At 49.6% G+C, this 17,463-nt stretch overlaps 1 protein-coding gene across 1 annotated transcript in view; it reads left to right on the forward strand.

The window, feature by feature from the left end:
- The first annotated feature begins 1,205 nt into the window (after positions 1–1,205).
- MAP3K15 (mitogen-activated protein kinase kinase kinase 15) overlaps positions 1,206–17,463 on the forward strand; it is a 119,284-nt gene continuing 103,026 nt past the window's right edge. Inside the window, exon 1 of the mRNA XM_062183153.1 lies at positions 1,206–1,557. Coding sequence (XP_062039137.1) covers positions 1,206–1,557 — 352 coding nt within the window. The remainder of the gene's footprint in view (positions 1,558–17,463) is intronic.

Below are 17,463 nucleotides of genomic sequence, written 5' to 3' on the forward strand. Positions count from 1 at the left end.
TACAAGGGGAGCTGAGCTGATCGAAAGCCAGGAGCTTCTTCCGGGTCTCCCACATGGGTGCAGGGACCCAAGCAGTTAGGCTATACACTGCTTTCCCAGAGCATAGCAGGGAGCTGGCTGGGGAGAGGAGCAGCTGGGACTCGAACCAGCGTCCAAATGGGATGGCGGTGTGCTCCACGGAGGCTTAAAGTACTACGCCACAGCACAGGCCCCTGAATTCCAGCTTTGCTCCTGCTTCTAGCTCCGCGATATGGCCCACCCTGGGGGTAGGGAGAGCTTGCTCCTATCTGTTGGTTCACGCCCTAAATCCCCAAAATGCCTGCAGCTGGGTCAGGCAGAAGTGAGGAGCTAAGAACCCACAGCCCAGGCCTCCCACATGAGAGGCAAGAACGCAATGACTGGAGCCATCAGTGCTGCCTATCGAAGTCTGCCGTAGCAGGAAGCTGGAGCCAGAGGCAGGTGTGAGACGCAGGCAGTCAAGTGCGGCCCAGGGGCATCTTAACTGCTGCCCCTGAATACAATGACTGTTGCCTAGAAGAGCCCAAATGGCGAGGTGCATTAGCGCCAGCGGCATGAACCCTTTGGCGTTTTCTTGCCGAGTAAACAAGGTTTGCTGCGGGTGCAACTGGGTGCTTTGTCAGGGTCACGGCTCCCGGAGGGAGGGGGCTCCAAGGGAGCACAAAATGAAGGGGCGCTCATCCGCACGCTGGGTTCAAGTTATGCATTTAGCTTGGAATTGCATATTTACGTTCAATGCGGGCTTTGAAATGGTTTTTATCCTGCTGGAAAGCTTCAAATATTTTTAAGAAAAAAACAAACGGGGGGGAGGGGCGTAATGACGGTTAGGCTGCAGAGGCGACAAAGAAACAAACAAGCGAAAAACAACCTGGCGGCGGCCCGGCGGGGTGGGAGCTGCCCGGGGAGGCGGCAGGGGGCGCCGTCCGCGCTGCTGCCCCGCCGCCAGCCCCTGCGGCGCTCGCCGTCCCCGCCCTGACGTCCCCGCCTCCTTCTCGTGGGCCTTGAAAGGGCGCTCGAGGTGGCGGCGGCTGCGCGTCCGTCGGCAGCGAGGGGTTCGGCTCGTTCCCTGCACGTTTCGCGCCAGCAAACTCCGTTCCCGCGTCCTGAAAACAGGCGTCGGGGTTGCGCGGTGCCCCAGCTTTGCAGCTGCACAGGTGCGCCTAAGGCACGGGACGCCGGGCGCTAACATGGAGATCGGCGGCGGCGGCGGCGGCGTTGCCCCCGTCGGGGCGGCGGGTGAGACCCCACAGTGCGTGCCGCCGGCTTGGGGCGAGGGTGCCGTGGGGCTGGCGGCGCCCGACGGGGCGGCGGACGGTGCTGCGGCGGGTAGTGGCGGCGAGGGCGGGCCGCGGCGGGCTCTGCGGGCAGTATACGTGCGCAGTGAGGGCGCCCAGGATGGCGCGGCCGCCAGCCCCGAAGTTGGGGCGCACCAGTGCCTGCTGCAAGCCTGCGAGGCTGAGGGCGCGCGCCTCACCTTCGTGCCCTTCGGAGGACTCGACTTTGGGGAGACCGCCTTGCTCGACGCCTTCTACGACGCAGGTGAGAGCAAGCGTTCCCTTGCCCCTCCACGCCCGCTCCCGCCTACGCCTCGCGCGCGTGCCACCTGCACCTCCCCCTCGTCTCTTCCCGCGTCTCTCCTGTAGCCCCCTCCCCTCCCCACCCTCATACCCCCTGCATTTGGGGGCAGGTAGAGCATGGAAACCTTTTACGGATAATGGAGCTCGCTGGCTTTTAGACCCGTTTTTCTCTTAGAGATTTTCGGGGAATCCAAGAAATATCCGCTAGCCCAGACGCCACCTAGCCCCGCTCTCCCGCCCAACCCCCAAGTTCTCCCACTTTCTGTCTCCTGGCGTGTGCCTTCTGGTTGTGGGTTCCGAGGCAGGCTGCGGCAGCTTTTAAAACAGCGCGTGGCCGGCGCCGCGGCTCACTAGGCTAATCCTCCACCTGCGGCGCCGGCACCCCGGGGTTCTAGTCCCGGTCGGGGCGTCGGATTCTGTCCCGGTTGCCCCTCTTCCAGGCCAGCTCTCTGCTATGGCCCGGGAAGGCAGTGGAGGATGGCCCAAGTCCTTGGGCCCTGCACCTGCATGGGAGACCAGGAGAAGCACCTGGCTCCTGCCATCGGATCAGCCGGTGTGCTGGCTGCAGCGGCCATTGGAGGGTGAACCAACGGCAAAAAGGAAGACCTTTCTCTCTGTCTCTCTCTCTCACTGTCCACTCTGCCTGTCAGGAAAAAAAAAAAAAAAACCTGAGCGCGCACACTGGCCCCCAGCCCCGTTAGCGGTCGCGGGGGGGGGGGGTGCGCAGGGGGTGCGCACGGAGCGAATTCGCTGGGTTCTTTGCCTCTGCAACCTGTGGAAATAAACAGGCGACGAACAACTGAGCGTAGCCCGGCGGCCTGCAGCGCCAGGACCCCCAGCATCCGAGGCTGCGGGGTTGCTGCTTCGCGGGTGTCTCCACAGCACGAGGTGGGAGGGTCCATCTTAGGAGTGGGCGGACATGTTGGCGCTTGGGAAAGCCTTGGCGTTCTTTTGTGCGTACTGGAATTCCTGCCCCCCGCTGTGCACACACAGCGGGTACAGTGGGCCCTCCCGCCACGTGGCAGATGCACGTGCGCCCTCCCTCCCCACGCACTCCGGGCTCGTGGCTGCCCTGCTGCGGGGGGCCTGGCTCTCCCAGCGTGCCCACCGCTGCTCGGCGTTGCCACGTTTTCTCTAGCTGTGCGATTCATGGGTGCTTGACTGTTCGCATGGCCGTGCCGCTGCTGACGGCGGGAGTTTGGTGCTAGGGTGACACTTATAAGCGCTAAGTGTGAGACAGTGATTACCTGGGGGTCCCTGGGGGGGGGGGGCAGCAGAGCCTACCTGCACCCTAACAGCACGTGGGAAGGGAAGCGGGAAGTTAATTTCAGAGTCAGCCCATGAGGTGTACTCCCTGGGCAGCGTGGGTCGGGATTTTTTTCCCCCAAAGCCAGTCCTCCCCAGCTGAAGGAGGAGGGGTTAACAGGCTTGTTTAAACAAGTGGCAGCTGGACCCGCTGCGAGCACTCCAGACATTTCTGACCATGCTGAATATACTCTGGGCACTACACCCCGCTACAGAAGTTGCTAGAACCACTGTGCTTTCTTAGCTTACATTCATTCTGCGCCTGCGCTGGGCTCGGAACACACTCTTCCCTGAGCGGTGAAGTGTCCCTTTTGCTGTTAGGCACAGCTTGGCCCTCCTGCCAGCCAGTGCCAACTCTGGCTTTTCCAGGTATGTGTGTGGCTGCGCATGTGTGGAGTGAGCCTACCTCAGTCGTCAGATCTCGGGCTCTCGCTTCCAGAGCCACACAGACTGCCGGCTCTGGGTCCTGACTGCCTTGAAAGTTCAGCTGCACCATGCACCTCTCTGGTTAACCTTGGCCTGGTCTTGAATAAGTCATTTCTTTCTTTTCTTTTCTAAGATTTATTTTTGGGCCGGCGCGCGGCTCACTAGGCTAATCACCTGCGGCGCCGGCACACTGGGTTCTAGTCCCAGTCGGGGTGCCGATCCTGTCCCGGTTGCCCCTCTTCCAGGCCAGCTCTCTGCTATGGCCCAAGAAGGCAGTGGAGGATGACCCAAGTCCTTGGGCCTGCACCCGCGTGGGAGACCAGGAGAAGCACCTGGCTCCTGGCTTCGGATCAGCGAGAAAGGCCGGCCGCAGAGGCAAAAAGGAAGACCTTTCTCTCTGTCTCTCTCTCTCACTGTCCACTCTGCCTGTCAAAAAAAAAAAAATATTTTTTACTTATTTGAAAGGCAGAGTTAGAAAGGTCTTTGAGCCGCTGGTTCACTCCCCAAATGGCCGCAACGACCAGGGCTGTGCCAATCCAAAGCCAGGAGCTTCTTCTGGGTCTCCCATGCATGCAGGGGCCCAAGCACTTGGGCCATCCTCCACTGCCTTCCCAGGCCACAGCAGAGACCTGGATCGGAAGTGGAGCAGCCGGGACTCGAACCAGTGCCCATATGGGATGCCAGCACTGCAGGATAGACTTTAACCTGCTGTGCCACAGTGCCGGCCCCAATAAGTCATTTCTTCATACATCATTATAATTACATGTTTCTGGAGCTGCCACTGTGACATCATGGGTAAATCTGCCTGCAGTGCTGATGTCCAATATGGGTGCTGGTTCGAGTCCCAGCTGCTCCACTTCCAATCCAGCTCCCTGCTATGGCCTGGGAAAGCAGTAGAAGATGGCCCAAGTGCTTGTGCCCCTGCTCCTGCATAAGAAACCCGGAAGAAGCTCCTGGCTCCTGGCTTCGGATCAGTGCAGCTCTAGCCATTGAGGCCATCTGGAGAGTGAACCAGTGGATGGAAGACCTCTCTTTGTTTCTGCCTCTCTCTAAGTCTGCCTTTCAAATAATTCTTAAATAAAAAATTACATGTTTCTGCTAGGTTTGAAAAGGATACCTGTACCTCCAGTAACTGGGTCTATGGGGTACACAGCTGCGCGCTCCCGTTCCTGGTCTCTGCCACTCAGAGCTTTGTGGCGTCTCCCCCAAAGAGATCCAGATCTGTCTGTTGGACTTGTTTGTCTAAGTTCAGAAGCCGAGCCGTCCAGTTAGGGAGCCACTAGGCACATGGGGCTGTTGACATTTAAATTAGTTTAAATGCAATAAAATACAACAGTTCTTAGCTGTGCTAGCCACAGTTGCAGTGCTCAGTAGGCACAGTGACTCCTGTCTGGGACACGAAGATACGGAGCGTTTTCCCCGCTGGAGGAGGTCCTGTTAGACAGTGATGTTCTAGAAACGGGGAGGTGGGAAAGGCTTACTAGTGAACTCTTACAAGTGAGTTTTCCAGGGGCTCCTGGCTGTGAAACGTAAGTACTTCCTGTTCTCTCTTCTCATAGCAAGTGAAGGCTGGATTTGATGGCATTTTCCCCTCTCCTTGTGCTGTTTTTGTGGCCCTGAATCTGAGAGTCTGTGTCACCAGTAGGTCATGAGAGGTATGCCTGCAGTGCCGGCATCCCTTATGGGTGCTGCTTCCCGTCCTGGCTGCTCCGCTTCTGATCCAGCGCTCTGCTGTGGTCTGGGAAAGCAGCAGAAGGTGGGACTTGCACCCATGTGGGAGACCCTGAAGAAGCTCCTGGCTTCGTATCGGCGCAGCTCTGGCTGTTGCAGCTATCTGGGGAGTGGACCTCTCTGCCTCTGCCTCTCTGTAATTCTGCCTAATAAATAAATCTTTTAAAAAAAATTTAGAGCAGTTTTAGCTTTGCAGGAAAGTGGAGATTTTCGCACAGGCTCCCTGCCTCCACCTGCAACCTCTGGTGCTACCCACATTCCCCACCAGAGTGGTAGGTTCTTACCCTTGATGGCCTTGCACACACATCGACATGTCACACTCACCTGAAGCTCTGAGTTTACAATACGGTCCACCCTTGCTGTTCTACGTTGTGTATTTGGACAAATGCGTAGTAACTGGTATCCACCACTGTGGTATTATGCACAGTGTTTCCACTGACTTAAAAATCCTCTGGGCCTGACCTCTTCATGCATTTGGGTTTTGTCATCTCAAACTCTGTACCCATTAATCAATAACCCCATTTTCTTTTTCGTGCAGCCTTAGGTCATTACCACCATTCCACCTTATATATGAATGTGCTTGTCATTCATTGTGTGTGTGTGTGTGTGTGTCCACACACACACACACCTATGATTTATTTATTTATATGAAAGTCAGAGTTAGGTCTTGCATCTGCTGGTTCACTCCCCAGCTGTCCACAATGGCCAGGGCTGGGCCAGACTGAAGCCAGCAGCTTCTTTTAGGTCTACCAGGTGGGTGGCAGGGGCCCAAGCACTTCCTGCTTTCTCAGGCCATTAGCAGGGAGCTGGAACAGAAGTGGAGCAGCCAGGATACCAACCAGTGCCCATATGGGATGCCAGTATCGTAGGCGGCGGCTTGGCCTACTATGCCATGACACCAGCCCCTATTATAGATATTTTATTTAAGTGGAATCATATGGTGTTTGCCTTTTTTTGATTTTAATTTTAATTTTTTAAAAGAGTTATTTTTATTAACTTGAAAGTTACAGAGAGGCAGAAGTTGATTCACTCCTCAGATGGCTGCAGTGGCCAGAGCTATACTGATCCAAAGCCAAGAGCTTCTTCTGGGTCCCCACGTGGGTGCAGGGGCCCAAGCACTTGGGCCATCTTGGACTGCTTTCCCAGGCCATAGAAGAGAGCTGGATCAGAAGTGGCACAGCTGAGTCTCGAACCGGTAGCCATTTGAGATGCCAGCACTGCAGGCGGTGGCTTTACCCACTGTGCTACAGTGCTGGCCCCCAGTGTTTGTCGTTTTGTGTCTAGCTTACTTCACTTAGCTTCGTGTTTCTGCCATGTTGTGGCCTGTGTCAAACTTAGCCACTTTTTAGGGCTAAGTACTATTCGATCGCATGCATATATAGCACATTTTGTTTGTCCATTCATGTGTATGAGCACTTGTTTTGGGTGTGTGCCTGGAGGGAGAATTGCTGGGTCATTGATTATTGTGTTGGATTTTCGGAGAAGGATCTCAGTTGTTTCTGGCAGGAGCCAGTGGCTGCGTTTGTGTGCCCTTAATCCATAAAAGACCAGATTGGATTTTCGGTTTTAAGCATCTGTCACCTGTCTGCGAAACCTGGAAGCAGGAAGTCACCAGAGTTAGCAGCTCAGCAAGTGCGGGTCAGTCACCTAGTTCCCTTCCACTATGAGGCATCCTCAGCGTGCTTGACAGGTGTGTATTAGGAAATTAGAATGCATGAATTTCAAAGAAGTTTGCACCCACAGAAACTTTAAATTGTGTCTGCTGTGGGCTTCTTGAAGTACCCTTGTCTTTGGAGAGCAGAAACGTACGAGAACATGCGCCAGGTGGATGAGCCTCTGCTCCTTTGGTTCCTTGCCTGTCTCTGTCCACAGAACTCCCACTCCGGACGTCAGCTGCTGGGCTGTGTGCGTGTGCTGCGTTTACCTGAGCAGCCTCCTCTGCTCTTAGCTGGGTGTGTGTCTCCCTCCTGGAGGTCCTCAGCTTCTGGTTCTGAAAACATTCAAAATGAGACATCCCGCAGCAAGGAGACCTGTGTCACTTCATCTCGTGCTTTCAAAACACCTTTCAACTATGAGCTTGATTTTCCCGGGACGTTATAACTGAATACACTTACTGTAGTAGCAAACTTTCCGGGGAGCTCTGGACTGGTAGAATACAGTGCATTTATCTCCTGGAAGTATAGTGCATTATGGATGCAAGTTTTCTCGCCAGTTAGTTTGGTGGTTGGTTAATCACCAATCAGCGAGTGCCTCCACCTCGATGCTCATTTGCAGCCTTCTTGAGTTAGCTATTAACTGCTCGAATGTCAAGAACAGCCCTTTGGATCAAGCCCTGGCCGTAAATGCCGGAGGCCCGAGTGATCTTCCCGTACCTGTTATGTCTGGCTTTGTCTGACCTCTCTCCTCTGAGCTTCACTTTAAATGTTACTTTTCTGGGCCCAGGAGCCCTGCATTTAATCTTTTTCTTCAGTTCTGTTTCCCGTGCCTCTCACCCCAGAAAATCCTGTCATTTCCTGAACGCTGACGCAAAGACTGAGAACAGAACTTCCGTGTCCATAGTGGTCATTTGGCTTCGCTCTAGCCTGATGAACAGCTCGTCTCTGGTCGGCTCGTATACCCTTCAGATGCAGGAGAGCAGATTGTGTTGTAGTGATTATAATGCATTTGCTGGGACTGAGAATCCAATGTATTAATAAATTCATTTAATAAAACTGAAAACAAATTAAAAACCAAAACATGGGGCAGAGATAGCTGGCTGATGAGCCAAGACTTCTGCTCTAGTTGCTGGGAAGCAGGGACTACATTTTCCAGCACCCTTTGCGTCCAGGTGGCATCGACAACTGCTGGCCACTGTGATGTGAATAGAAGTGGTGTCTGTCACTTCCTGGGCCCAGGTGTGGGTATGTCTGATAGGCTTCCTCGTATTCTCTCATCTCTTTCCATGGCCTCCAGGATGACCTTGAGGGTTCCGTGTAGATGGTGGTGGTGGTGGGGGCACAAGATGGAAGGTGTCTGAATGTTCAGGTCGTCCTTGGAGGATAGCTCTTGGAGCAGGAGCATCAGCTTGAATTTTGCCTGAGGAAGGAAGCAGCTTATATTGTATTACTGAGATTTGGGGGTTGCTTGTTACGGTGAGAAGAAATTATAACTTATTTTATGAACATTTATTCTGACTGCTAGAATATTCTTTGCCAAGGCATGCCAAACCAAGGGAGAGGGCATGCATGGTTCATGTGGGTCATCACTGTTCATCACATGCCCCACACTGTGCTGCTGTTGGCTAAGAAGATAGAAAGGAGATACTTGGGCCTTTGGGCCAATACCAGCAATGGGACAAGGGGCATTTTCTCTTCTTGCATGATTGACTGGTTTTGGAGGCTGGGTAATATTTTCTTTTTTTTTTTTTTTAAGATTTATTTATTTGAAATGATTAGAAAGAGATCTTCCATCTGCTGGTTTATTCCCCAAATGGCCGTAAGGGCCAGGCCAAAGCTAGGAGTCGGGAGCTTCCTCTGGGTCTCCCACATGGATGGCATGTGCCCAAGTCCTTGGGCCATCCTCTGTTTTCCCAGGTGCGTTAGCAGGGAGCTGGATCAGAAGTGGAGCAGCTGGGACTCAAACTGGGGCCCATATAGGGTGCTGGCATTGCAGGTGATGGCTTAACCTACTGTACCACAATGCCAGCCCCAACATTTTCATTTTTTTAAAGATTTATTTATTTACTTGAGAGGCATAGTTACAGAGAGAGATCTTCCATCAGCTGCTTTACTCCCCAAATGGCCACAGTGGCCAAAGCTGGGCCAATCCGGAGCCAGGAGCTTCTCCCAGGTCTCCCACATGGGTGCAGGAGCCCAAACACTTGGGCCATCTTCTGTTGCTCTTAAAGGCCATAGCAGAGAGCTGGATGGGAAGAGGAGTGGTCAGGACTTGAACTGGCACCCATATGGGATGCTATGCCGTAGTGCCACCCCCAGCATTTTCATTGAGTTCTTCAAGGAGCCTTCCCATGCTCTTGTCCTCTTCCCTGCTGGCTTTTGCATGCTGAGGTTTTCTTTCTAGCAGGTAGCACCATGGCAATTAAATAATTATTGATGTGACAATTGGTTCTCTGCCAAACAGCAAGCTCTTCAATAGCAGGGAGCCAGAGACAGTTTTCTATGCTGCCGTGTCATTCCAAAGACGGCCTACCCAGCGCCTTTTCAAAACTGTCACTGGGCACACATGACACCTGGCTTGCCCTGTTGAGATGAAGCAATTGGTTTTGTGCCTTTGAGAGAAATCCAGGATGTCGTTTCCTGAGGTCGCTGTATTAGAAATGGTGGCCAGGCTGAAGACGCTTGTTAAGGCACAAGCCAGGGGGCCGGCGCTGTGGTGTAGCAGGTAAAGGCACTGCCTGTAGTGCCAGCATCCCATATGGGGGCTGGTTTGAGTCCCAGCTGCTCCACTTCCAATCCAGCTCTCTGCTATGGCCTGGGAAAGCAGTAGAAGATGGCCCAAGTCCTTGGCCCCTGCACCTGTGTGGGAGACCAGGAAGAAGCTCCTGGCTTCAGATTGGCTCAGCTCTAGCCATCTGGGGAGTAAAACAGTGGGTGGAAGACCCCCCCCCCCCGCCTCTGCCTCTCTGTGACTCTGCCTTTCAAATAATAAATCAATCTTAAAAAAAAAAAAAAAAGACACAAGCCAGGCACTTCATGACATATTTGTGGATGTGACCCTCTCTCTGTGGTGCGTATCTAATGGAAGAAACTAGAAGTACTCGTGCTGGACATGCTGGCATGGAAACAGAAATTTCGGTTGTGCACTAGGAATGCTGTTTGGGTCCAAGTTTTCTGTAATGCACATTTTCTGTAAGATTAATAGAGTAGTCTCCCCTTTTCTGCAGAAATACGTTCCAGGATGTTCTGGGATACCTGAAACCTCAGGTAATACCAAGCCCTATATATACACCATCTTTTCCTATGCTGTACCTACTTATTTATGATAAAGCTTAATTTATTTTTTAATTTTATTTTTAAGATTTTATTTTTTTGAGAGGTAGAGTTTACGGGGGGGGGGGGGTCTTCCATCTGCTGGTTCACTCCCCAAATGACCACAACTGCTGGAGCTGAGCTGATCTGAAGCCGGGAAGCCAGAGCTGTTTCTGGGTCTCCCACTTGGGTGAAGGGGCCCAAGGACTTGGACCATCTTCTACTGCTTTCCCAGGCCATAGCAGAGAGCTGGATCAGAAGTAGAGCAGCCGGGACTAGAACTGGCACCCATATGGGATGCCAGCACCGCAGGTGGAGGATTAACCTGCGCTACAGTGCTGGCCCTTTAAGTTTAATTTATAAATTAGGTATAGTGAGATATTAACAGCAATAGTAAAACAGCACAGTTAAAACATTGTACTGTAGTGAAAGTGATTTAAAACAAATGAATTGCTTATTTCTAGAATTTTCTATGTTAGATTTTCAGGCTGTGGTTGGCTGCAGGTAACTGAACTTGGACAAGTGGGGACTACTGTATGATTTTATTGTAAACAAAATAGGGTCATAACTCAGAAGCCGTCTCCTTGTCTCCCTGCCTGCCAGGAAGCATGGCCTAGTGTCCAAGCCCAGGCAGCCATGAGCTCATTCCCAGGAACCAGACCAGGTGAGCCCCTGGCCAGACTTCAGCTGGACCTGCACCTGGCTGCTGGTTTGCCCGTGGGGGTGCCCTTTCTTGTGCCTACTACTTCCGATGCTGCTGCTACTGCCACTCGCTCAGCAGCGAGCCTGAAACTTTCCTCAATTCTTAGTCATGTGGTTTAGCTTTGATAAAAGGAGCATTGCACCTGTAGCATTCAGCTGAGCTGTTGCTGTTTGCCTTGAGTGAGTTTTAGATAGGTAGAACAGCCCATAATATCTACCTTTCCTGGCCGTGTATTACTTGTATGTAAGGCCAAATGTTTGTTTTGCAAACATCAACTTAAAAACATAATTTTGAAACATGAGCAATAAACTTTAAAGAAAAAATCTTCCATGAAGGAACGTAAAAGTTGTGCAAGTAAAATTTAAAGGTAAGTCTATTTTGGTGCAAAAAATTTTGAAATACATGCATAGTTTTTTCATAATGTGCGTCTTTCATGAACTTCTTGACGACCTCTTATATGCATGGATTTAAAAATTTTTGGCATTAAAATAAGCTTGTCTTTTGACTTCACACTTAACTGGGAAATCCATGTTTCCCAATACTTGGCGTAGGCTTTGAGCTATTGGGTGGGCTAGGGCTTGGACAGAAAAACCTATTGGTTATTGGGGCCTGGGGGGGGGGCGGTGGTGCTTGGAGAACAGAGTGAGGGTGAGTGGTGGGCCTTGGCCAGAGGTAGAACACATTCAGGAATTAGGGTCTGCAGAATTGCACACAGAGTGGGAAGGGAGGGAAAAAGCAGGTAGAAAGGAGAAGGAGCATTCCAAGTAGATGACTTTTTTTGCCTCTTAGGTTTTTTTATTACAGAAAATTTCAAGCATGTACGTTACCCAGCTCCAGCAATTAACATTCTACCATTCTTATCTCCTCTTTACCATTACGGATTCCCTACCCTGTACTTTACTATTAGTGTTGTTAGGCTTTTAAAATGTTTTTGTGTAAAATGGGTATGCATTGAAGTGCTCAGATCTCAGCTGTGCTGCTTTGAAAAATGCCTACGTGTGTGCAACCGGAAGGACTGCTTCGGTGTAGAAAGTGGCCGTCTTCCCAGAAAACTGCTTTATGCCCCCTCCTATTCATTCTACCCTTCACCCCGATTCTTGATCGTGGGCAGTGGCTGATAGGCTGCCACCATACCATAGATTTTATCTGCCTTTTCTAGTGTTCCGTATATATGAACTTGCACAGTATGAACTGTTTAATATCTGGCTTCATTTGCTCGGCATGATGTTTTGAGATTCAGCCATACTGTTGCATGCCTCAGTAGTCCATTTTTTAATGCCCCCTACTATTGCAGTGTGAGAATATACCACAGTTGGATTAGCCACTCTCCTGTTGATGGATATTTGGCTTGTTTCCAGTTTGTGGCTATGACAGATGAGACTTCTATGAACACTTGCTTCTAAGTCTTTGTAGACCAGTGTCTTTATTTCTCTGGGATAAATAGCTAGGAGTGGAATGGCTGGATCAAGGAGCTGTGTGTGTGTGTATACACACACATGTATATCGTTTGTGTAAGAAACTTTGAACCCTTTTTCTAAAAGTGGTTATACTATTTTATATCCACAGCACCAGTACGTGGAAGTTCTAGTGGCTTCACACCCTCTCCAACACTTGATATTATCTGTCTTTTCAATTTTGGCCCCTTGTATGTGTGTGTTAATGATGGTGAGCACCTTTCCATGTGATTTTTAGACGTGCGTATATCTTCCTTTGTGAGGTGTTCATTCGAGCTATTTACCCGTCTGATTGTGGTGTTTGCCACCTGGTTATTGCATTTTGAGGCTTCTTTACGTCTTCTGGATTGGCGTGCTTTGTCAGAAGTATTTTTGTGAACATTTGCTCCCAGACTGTGCCTTTCCTGGTGATCTACTCAGTGGTGCCTTTTATGAGCACAGCTTTATTTTATTTTAATTAATTAATTCTTCCTTGGTTGCCTGTTGTGTCTTCCTTAAGGAATCCAGGTTGCAGCTGTGCAGGTACTTACCTATGTGTTCTTCTAACACAGAGCTGGGCAATGTCTGGCCTCGGGCTAAATAAGGCCCACTGAATCATTTGGTCTGGCCTTGCTAAGGCAACTGTAGGTGGGACTCAACATTCGATAAATGTACAGCAGGCTAATTTTTGAGTTGCTAATGGTGTAAATGATGCTGTAAATACCCAGAATGACCCTTGGCAGAGAAAAGCTTCCCCATCTCGTTCTAAAAGCTTTATGATTTTACCTTTATATGTGTGATTCATGGCAAATTGAGTTTGACACAGGTGGCTCTTGGTAAACAAATTGTTTGCGGTGAACGTATAGGCTGACAGCCCCCGCCAAGGTTGAACGTTGCAGCCGCGAAGTCTGGACGGCAGGACCACAGCTGCCTCCTTCGCATCTCCTCAACCAGCAAAGTGCAGGAAGCGTGGTTGCCCTGAGGTGAAGAGCAGAAACTTCCGACACAAACCTGTGACACAGCCTTCCCGACAGGCCTCCTCTCACTGTGTCCCGGCCCTGGCAATACTCCTACAAGTGGCACCGGAGAAAGGGCGCCGGCTTTCAGGATCTGAATTTGAATTGATACCACTTTATTTACTGGTTCTGTGACCCTGGATAACTTAATATCTTTGCACCTCATTAAAAAAAATCTCTGAGGGGGAGGGATGAAGGGAGGAAGGAAGGGGTATCATTATGTTCTTAGAATTGTATCTACAAAGCACATTGGGTCTGTTAAAAACTAATTAAAAATTAAAATTAAAAAACTCGTAGAGATTAGGACTTGGAGCCTTGAACTTAATAGGTGCTCAAGAAATGTCAGTTTCCCTGTACCTTTCCCTTTTGCCCCCACGGATAACCTCAACCTCCTGGTGCGTGATCACCTGCATTTTCTAATTCCACCCATGGCTTAGAGTAAGAACTGCGCATTTCTCATGGGCTCGTTTTGCCTATTTGTGTACTTTTATAAGTGCAATAATACGGTTTGTACCTTGTCGAATCTGGCTCCTTCTCACCACTGTGTTCGAGATTCCTCTATGATGTGACTGTAGTACATGGTCATTTCTATATGGTATTTCACTGTAAGAATATACCACAGTTTGTTTTCTGTTAATGAACATTTGAGCCCCTTCTAGTCTGAGACCATCATGAATACTGCTTCTGCTGTGAATATTGTAATACTTGTTTTTCTTCTTTAACAGCTATATTGAGATAGTTCACTCATTTAAAATGTACAATTCATGGTTTCCACTATATGCAGAGTTGTGTAGCTGTCACCATTGGCGAATTTCAGGTCCTTTTTATTAGACCCCTGAAAGACCCTTGTACCTATTAGCATTCATTCCTCACTCCAGCCACCTGCCCAGGCAACCATTTCTCTGCCTTCTGTCTCTGTAGATTGACTTCTTCGTGTAGGTGGTGGCCTTTGGGGTCTGGCGGGGTCTGGCTTCTTTCACTTACTATGTCTTAAGGTTTATCCATATTATAGCATGAATCGGTACTTCATTCCTTGTTTATTACCAGATAATATTCCACTGTGTGGTCAGACCACAGTTTTACTTAACCATTCACCTCTTGATGGCTATTTGGGTTGTCTTCATTTTTAGACTATGGTGGATAATGCTTCTCTGTGAATGTTTGTGTTTCTCCTGAGTATGTACCTTGAAATGGAATTTCTGGGTCATGTGGCAACCCTATGTTTAACCCTTATTAAAATATTTTTTATTGTAAAAACAGTACAACATCATGGCATAGGAGGTAAAGCCACCGCCTGCAATGCTGGCATCTGATATGGGTGCCACTTTGGGTCCCATTCGTGCCACTTCCAACCTGGCTCCCCGCTAATGGACCTGGGAAAGCAGTGGAAGATGGCCCAAGTGGTCAGGCCCCGAGTGTGGCAGACCTGGAGGGAGCTCTTGGCTTCGGCCTGGCCTAGCTCTGCCTGTCGAGGCCATCTGGGAACTGAACTAGCGGCTGGAAGGCTTTCTCTCTCCTCCACCTCAGTCTGCCTCTTTCTAACTTGACTTTGTTTGTTTTTTCCTTAGTATGTGCCTAAGTAAGATACTTTATTTTTTTTAAACTTTTATTTGGCAAATATAAATTTCCAAGTACAGCTTATGGATTACAATTGCTTTTTCTCCCCCGTAACTTCCCTCCCACCCGCAACCCTCCCAACTCCCGCTCCCATTCCATTCACATCAAGATTCATTTTCAATTATCTTTATATAAAGAAGATCAATTTAGCATATATTAAGTAAAGATTTAAACAGTTTGCACCCACACAGAAACACAAAGTGTAAAATACTGTTTGAGTACTAGTTATAGCATTAATTCACATTGGACAACACATTAAGGACAGAGATCCTACGTGAGGAGTAAGTGCGCAGTGAGTCCTGTTGTTGACTTAACAAATTGACACTCTTGTTTATGGCATCAGTAATCTCCCTAGGCTCTAGTCATGAGTTGCCAAGGCTATGGAAGCCTTTTGAGTTCACCGACTTCGATCTTATTTAGACAAGGTCATAGTCAAAGTGGAAGTTCTCTCCTCCCTTCAGAGAAAGGTACCTCCTTCTTGGATGGCCCCGTTCTTTCCACTGGGATCTCACTCACAGAGATCTTTCATTTAGGTCTTCTTTTTTTTTTTCCCAGAGTGTCTTGGTTTTCCATGCCTGAAATGCTCTCATGGGCTCTTCAGCCAGATCCAAATGCCTTTAGGGCTGGTTCCGAGGCCAGTCTAACTCTGACTTTCAAATAAATAAATGTTTTAAAAAATAGTGCAACAGGGGCCGGCGCTGTGGCACAGTGGGTTAAGGCCCTGGCCTGAAGCACTGACATCCCATATAGGCTCCAGTTCTAGTCCTGGCTGCTCCTCTTCTGATCCAGCTCTCTGCTGTGGCCTGGGAAAGCAGTAGAAGATGGCCTAAGTCCTTGGGCCTCTGCACCCGTGTGGGAGGCCTGGAGGAGGCTCCTGGCTCCTGGATTTGGATCAGTGCAGCTCCGGCCATTGTGGCCATCTGGGGAGTGAACCAGCAGATGGAAGACCTCCCTCCTTCCCTCTCTCTCTGTAACTCTTTCAAATAAATAAAATCTTAAAAAAAAGTGCAACGTTAAATTTACCATCTTAACCGTTTCTAAGTGTATAGTTCAGCACTCTTAAGTATATTGACATTGTTGTGAATGTGAATATACTTAATTCTGTCCTCCAGAAGTCTTCTATTTATTTTTTAAAATTTTTATAAGATTTATTTATTTGAAAGAGTTACAGAGAGAGGTAGACAGAGAGATCTTCGATCTACTGGCCCACTCCCCAGATGGCCATGATGGTTGGAGCTGCACTGCTCCGAAGCCAGCAGCTTCTTCCGGGTCTCCTACATGGGTGCAAGGGCCCAAGGACTTGGGCCATCCTCCACTGCCTTCCCAGGCCATAGCAGAGAGCTGGATCGGAAGAGGAGAAACCGGGACTAGAACCGGCACCCATATGGGATGCTGGCGCCTCAGGCCAGGGCTTTAACCCACTGCACCACAGCGCCGGCCCCTCCAGAAGTCTTCAAACCTTTCAATACCAAATCTCTGTGGCCATTAAACAAAAACTTGCCATTTCTTCCTCTTCCAGATCCATGGCAACCACCATTGCCACTTTCTGTCTCTTTATATTAGTAAAAATTTAAAAAAGAATTGTACCTTATGAAACATTCGAAATCTATTCTTTTTCTACTAATAAAAATTAAAAGAACACACCCAAACTTGTTAATATATGGCTACTTTCAGGCTACATTGCCAGGAATTGTGTGGCCTGCAAAGGTGAAGATACTTATTATCTGGCCTTTTACAGAAAAGTGTACCTATTCTTGCTTTATTGAAATATGGGCATGTATGAATATACATTTTTAGTCTCTCTCTTAAAAGATTCCAGATCAGATACACTGTTCTGTACCTGGCCTTTCCCATTTACAGTTTGGCCTTGATGTCTTTCCTACTCAGTATATGAGAATCTTCGACATTTTTTTTTTCCTGGCTGGTTGGTCCTTCGTTGTGTGGATACCGGGTGTCTGTTTTTGCTTTGCTACTGCTGAGTTCTCTTGCAGTTGTGTTGGTGGTGGTTCTTTCAAAGCCTTTTGGTGGTATTGAGAACAGTCCTGTGACTGTCCTACCAGTGGCCAGTGTGGGCCCTGGGCTGCAGTTTCTGTCCTCAAAGTCTCTGGTCTGCTGTATTGTATCAGATCCATGGTTTCACAGCTTCAGGTAGGGCTGGGGGAGCTCAGGAGTTCATCAACAATTTGGGGACGTGGACTTCACAAGTTCTTCCCTCTCTACAATCTCCTTTGTACTTTTCTGCTTTCCTGGGGCTCTCATATTTGATCTGGGACTTGTTTTATTTCACTTTGCTTCACGTGTCCCACAACCGTGCCCATGGCTGAAGTCAAGAGTTAAGAGAAAGGAAAGCCGGCACCGAGGCTCAACAGGCTAATCCTCTGCCTTGCGGCGCTGGCACACCGGGTTCTAGTCCCGGTTGCCCCTCTTCCAGTCCAGCTCTCTGCTGTGGCCAGGGAGTGCAGTGGAGGATGGCCCAAGTGCCTGGGCCCTGCACCCCATGGGAGACCAGGAGAAGCACCTGGCTCCTGCCATCGGATCAGTGCGGTGCGCCGGCCGCAGCGCCCATTGGAGGGTGAACCAACGGCAAAGGAAGACCTTTCTCTCTGTCTCTCTCTCTTTCTCACTGTCCACTCTGCCTGTCAAATAAAATATAAATAAAAAAAAAAGAGA

The sequence above is a fragment of the Lepus europaeus genome, chromosome X, assembly GCF_033115175.1.
Source record: "Lepus europaeus isolate LE1 chromosome X, mLepTim1.pri, whole genome shotgun sequence".
In the NCBI taxonomy this organism is placed as follows: domain Eukaryota; kingdom Metazoa; phylum Chordata; class Mammalia; order Lagomorpha; family Leporidae; genus Lepus; species Lepus europaeus.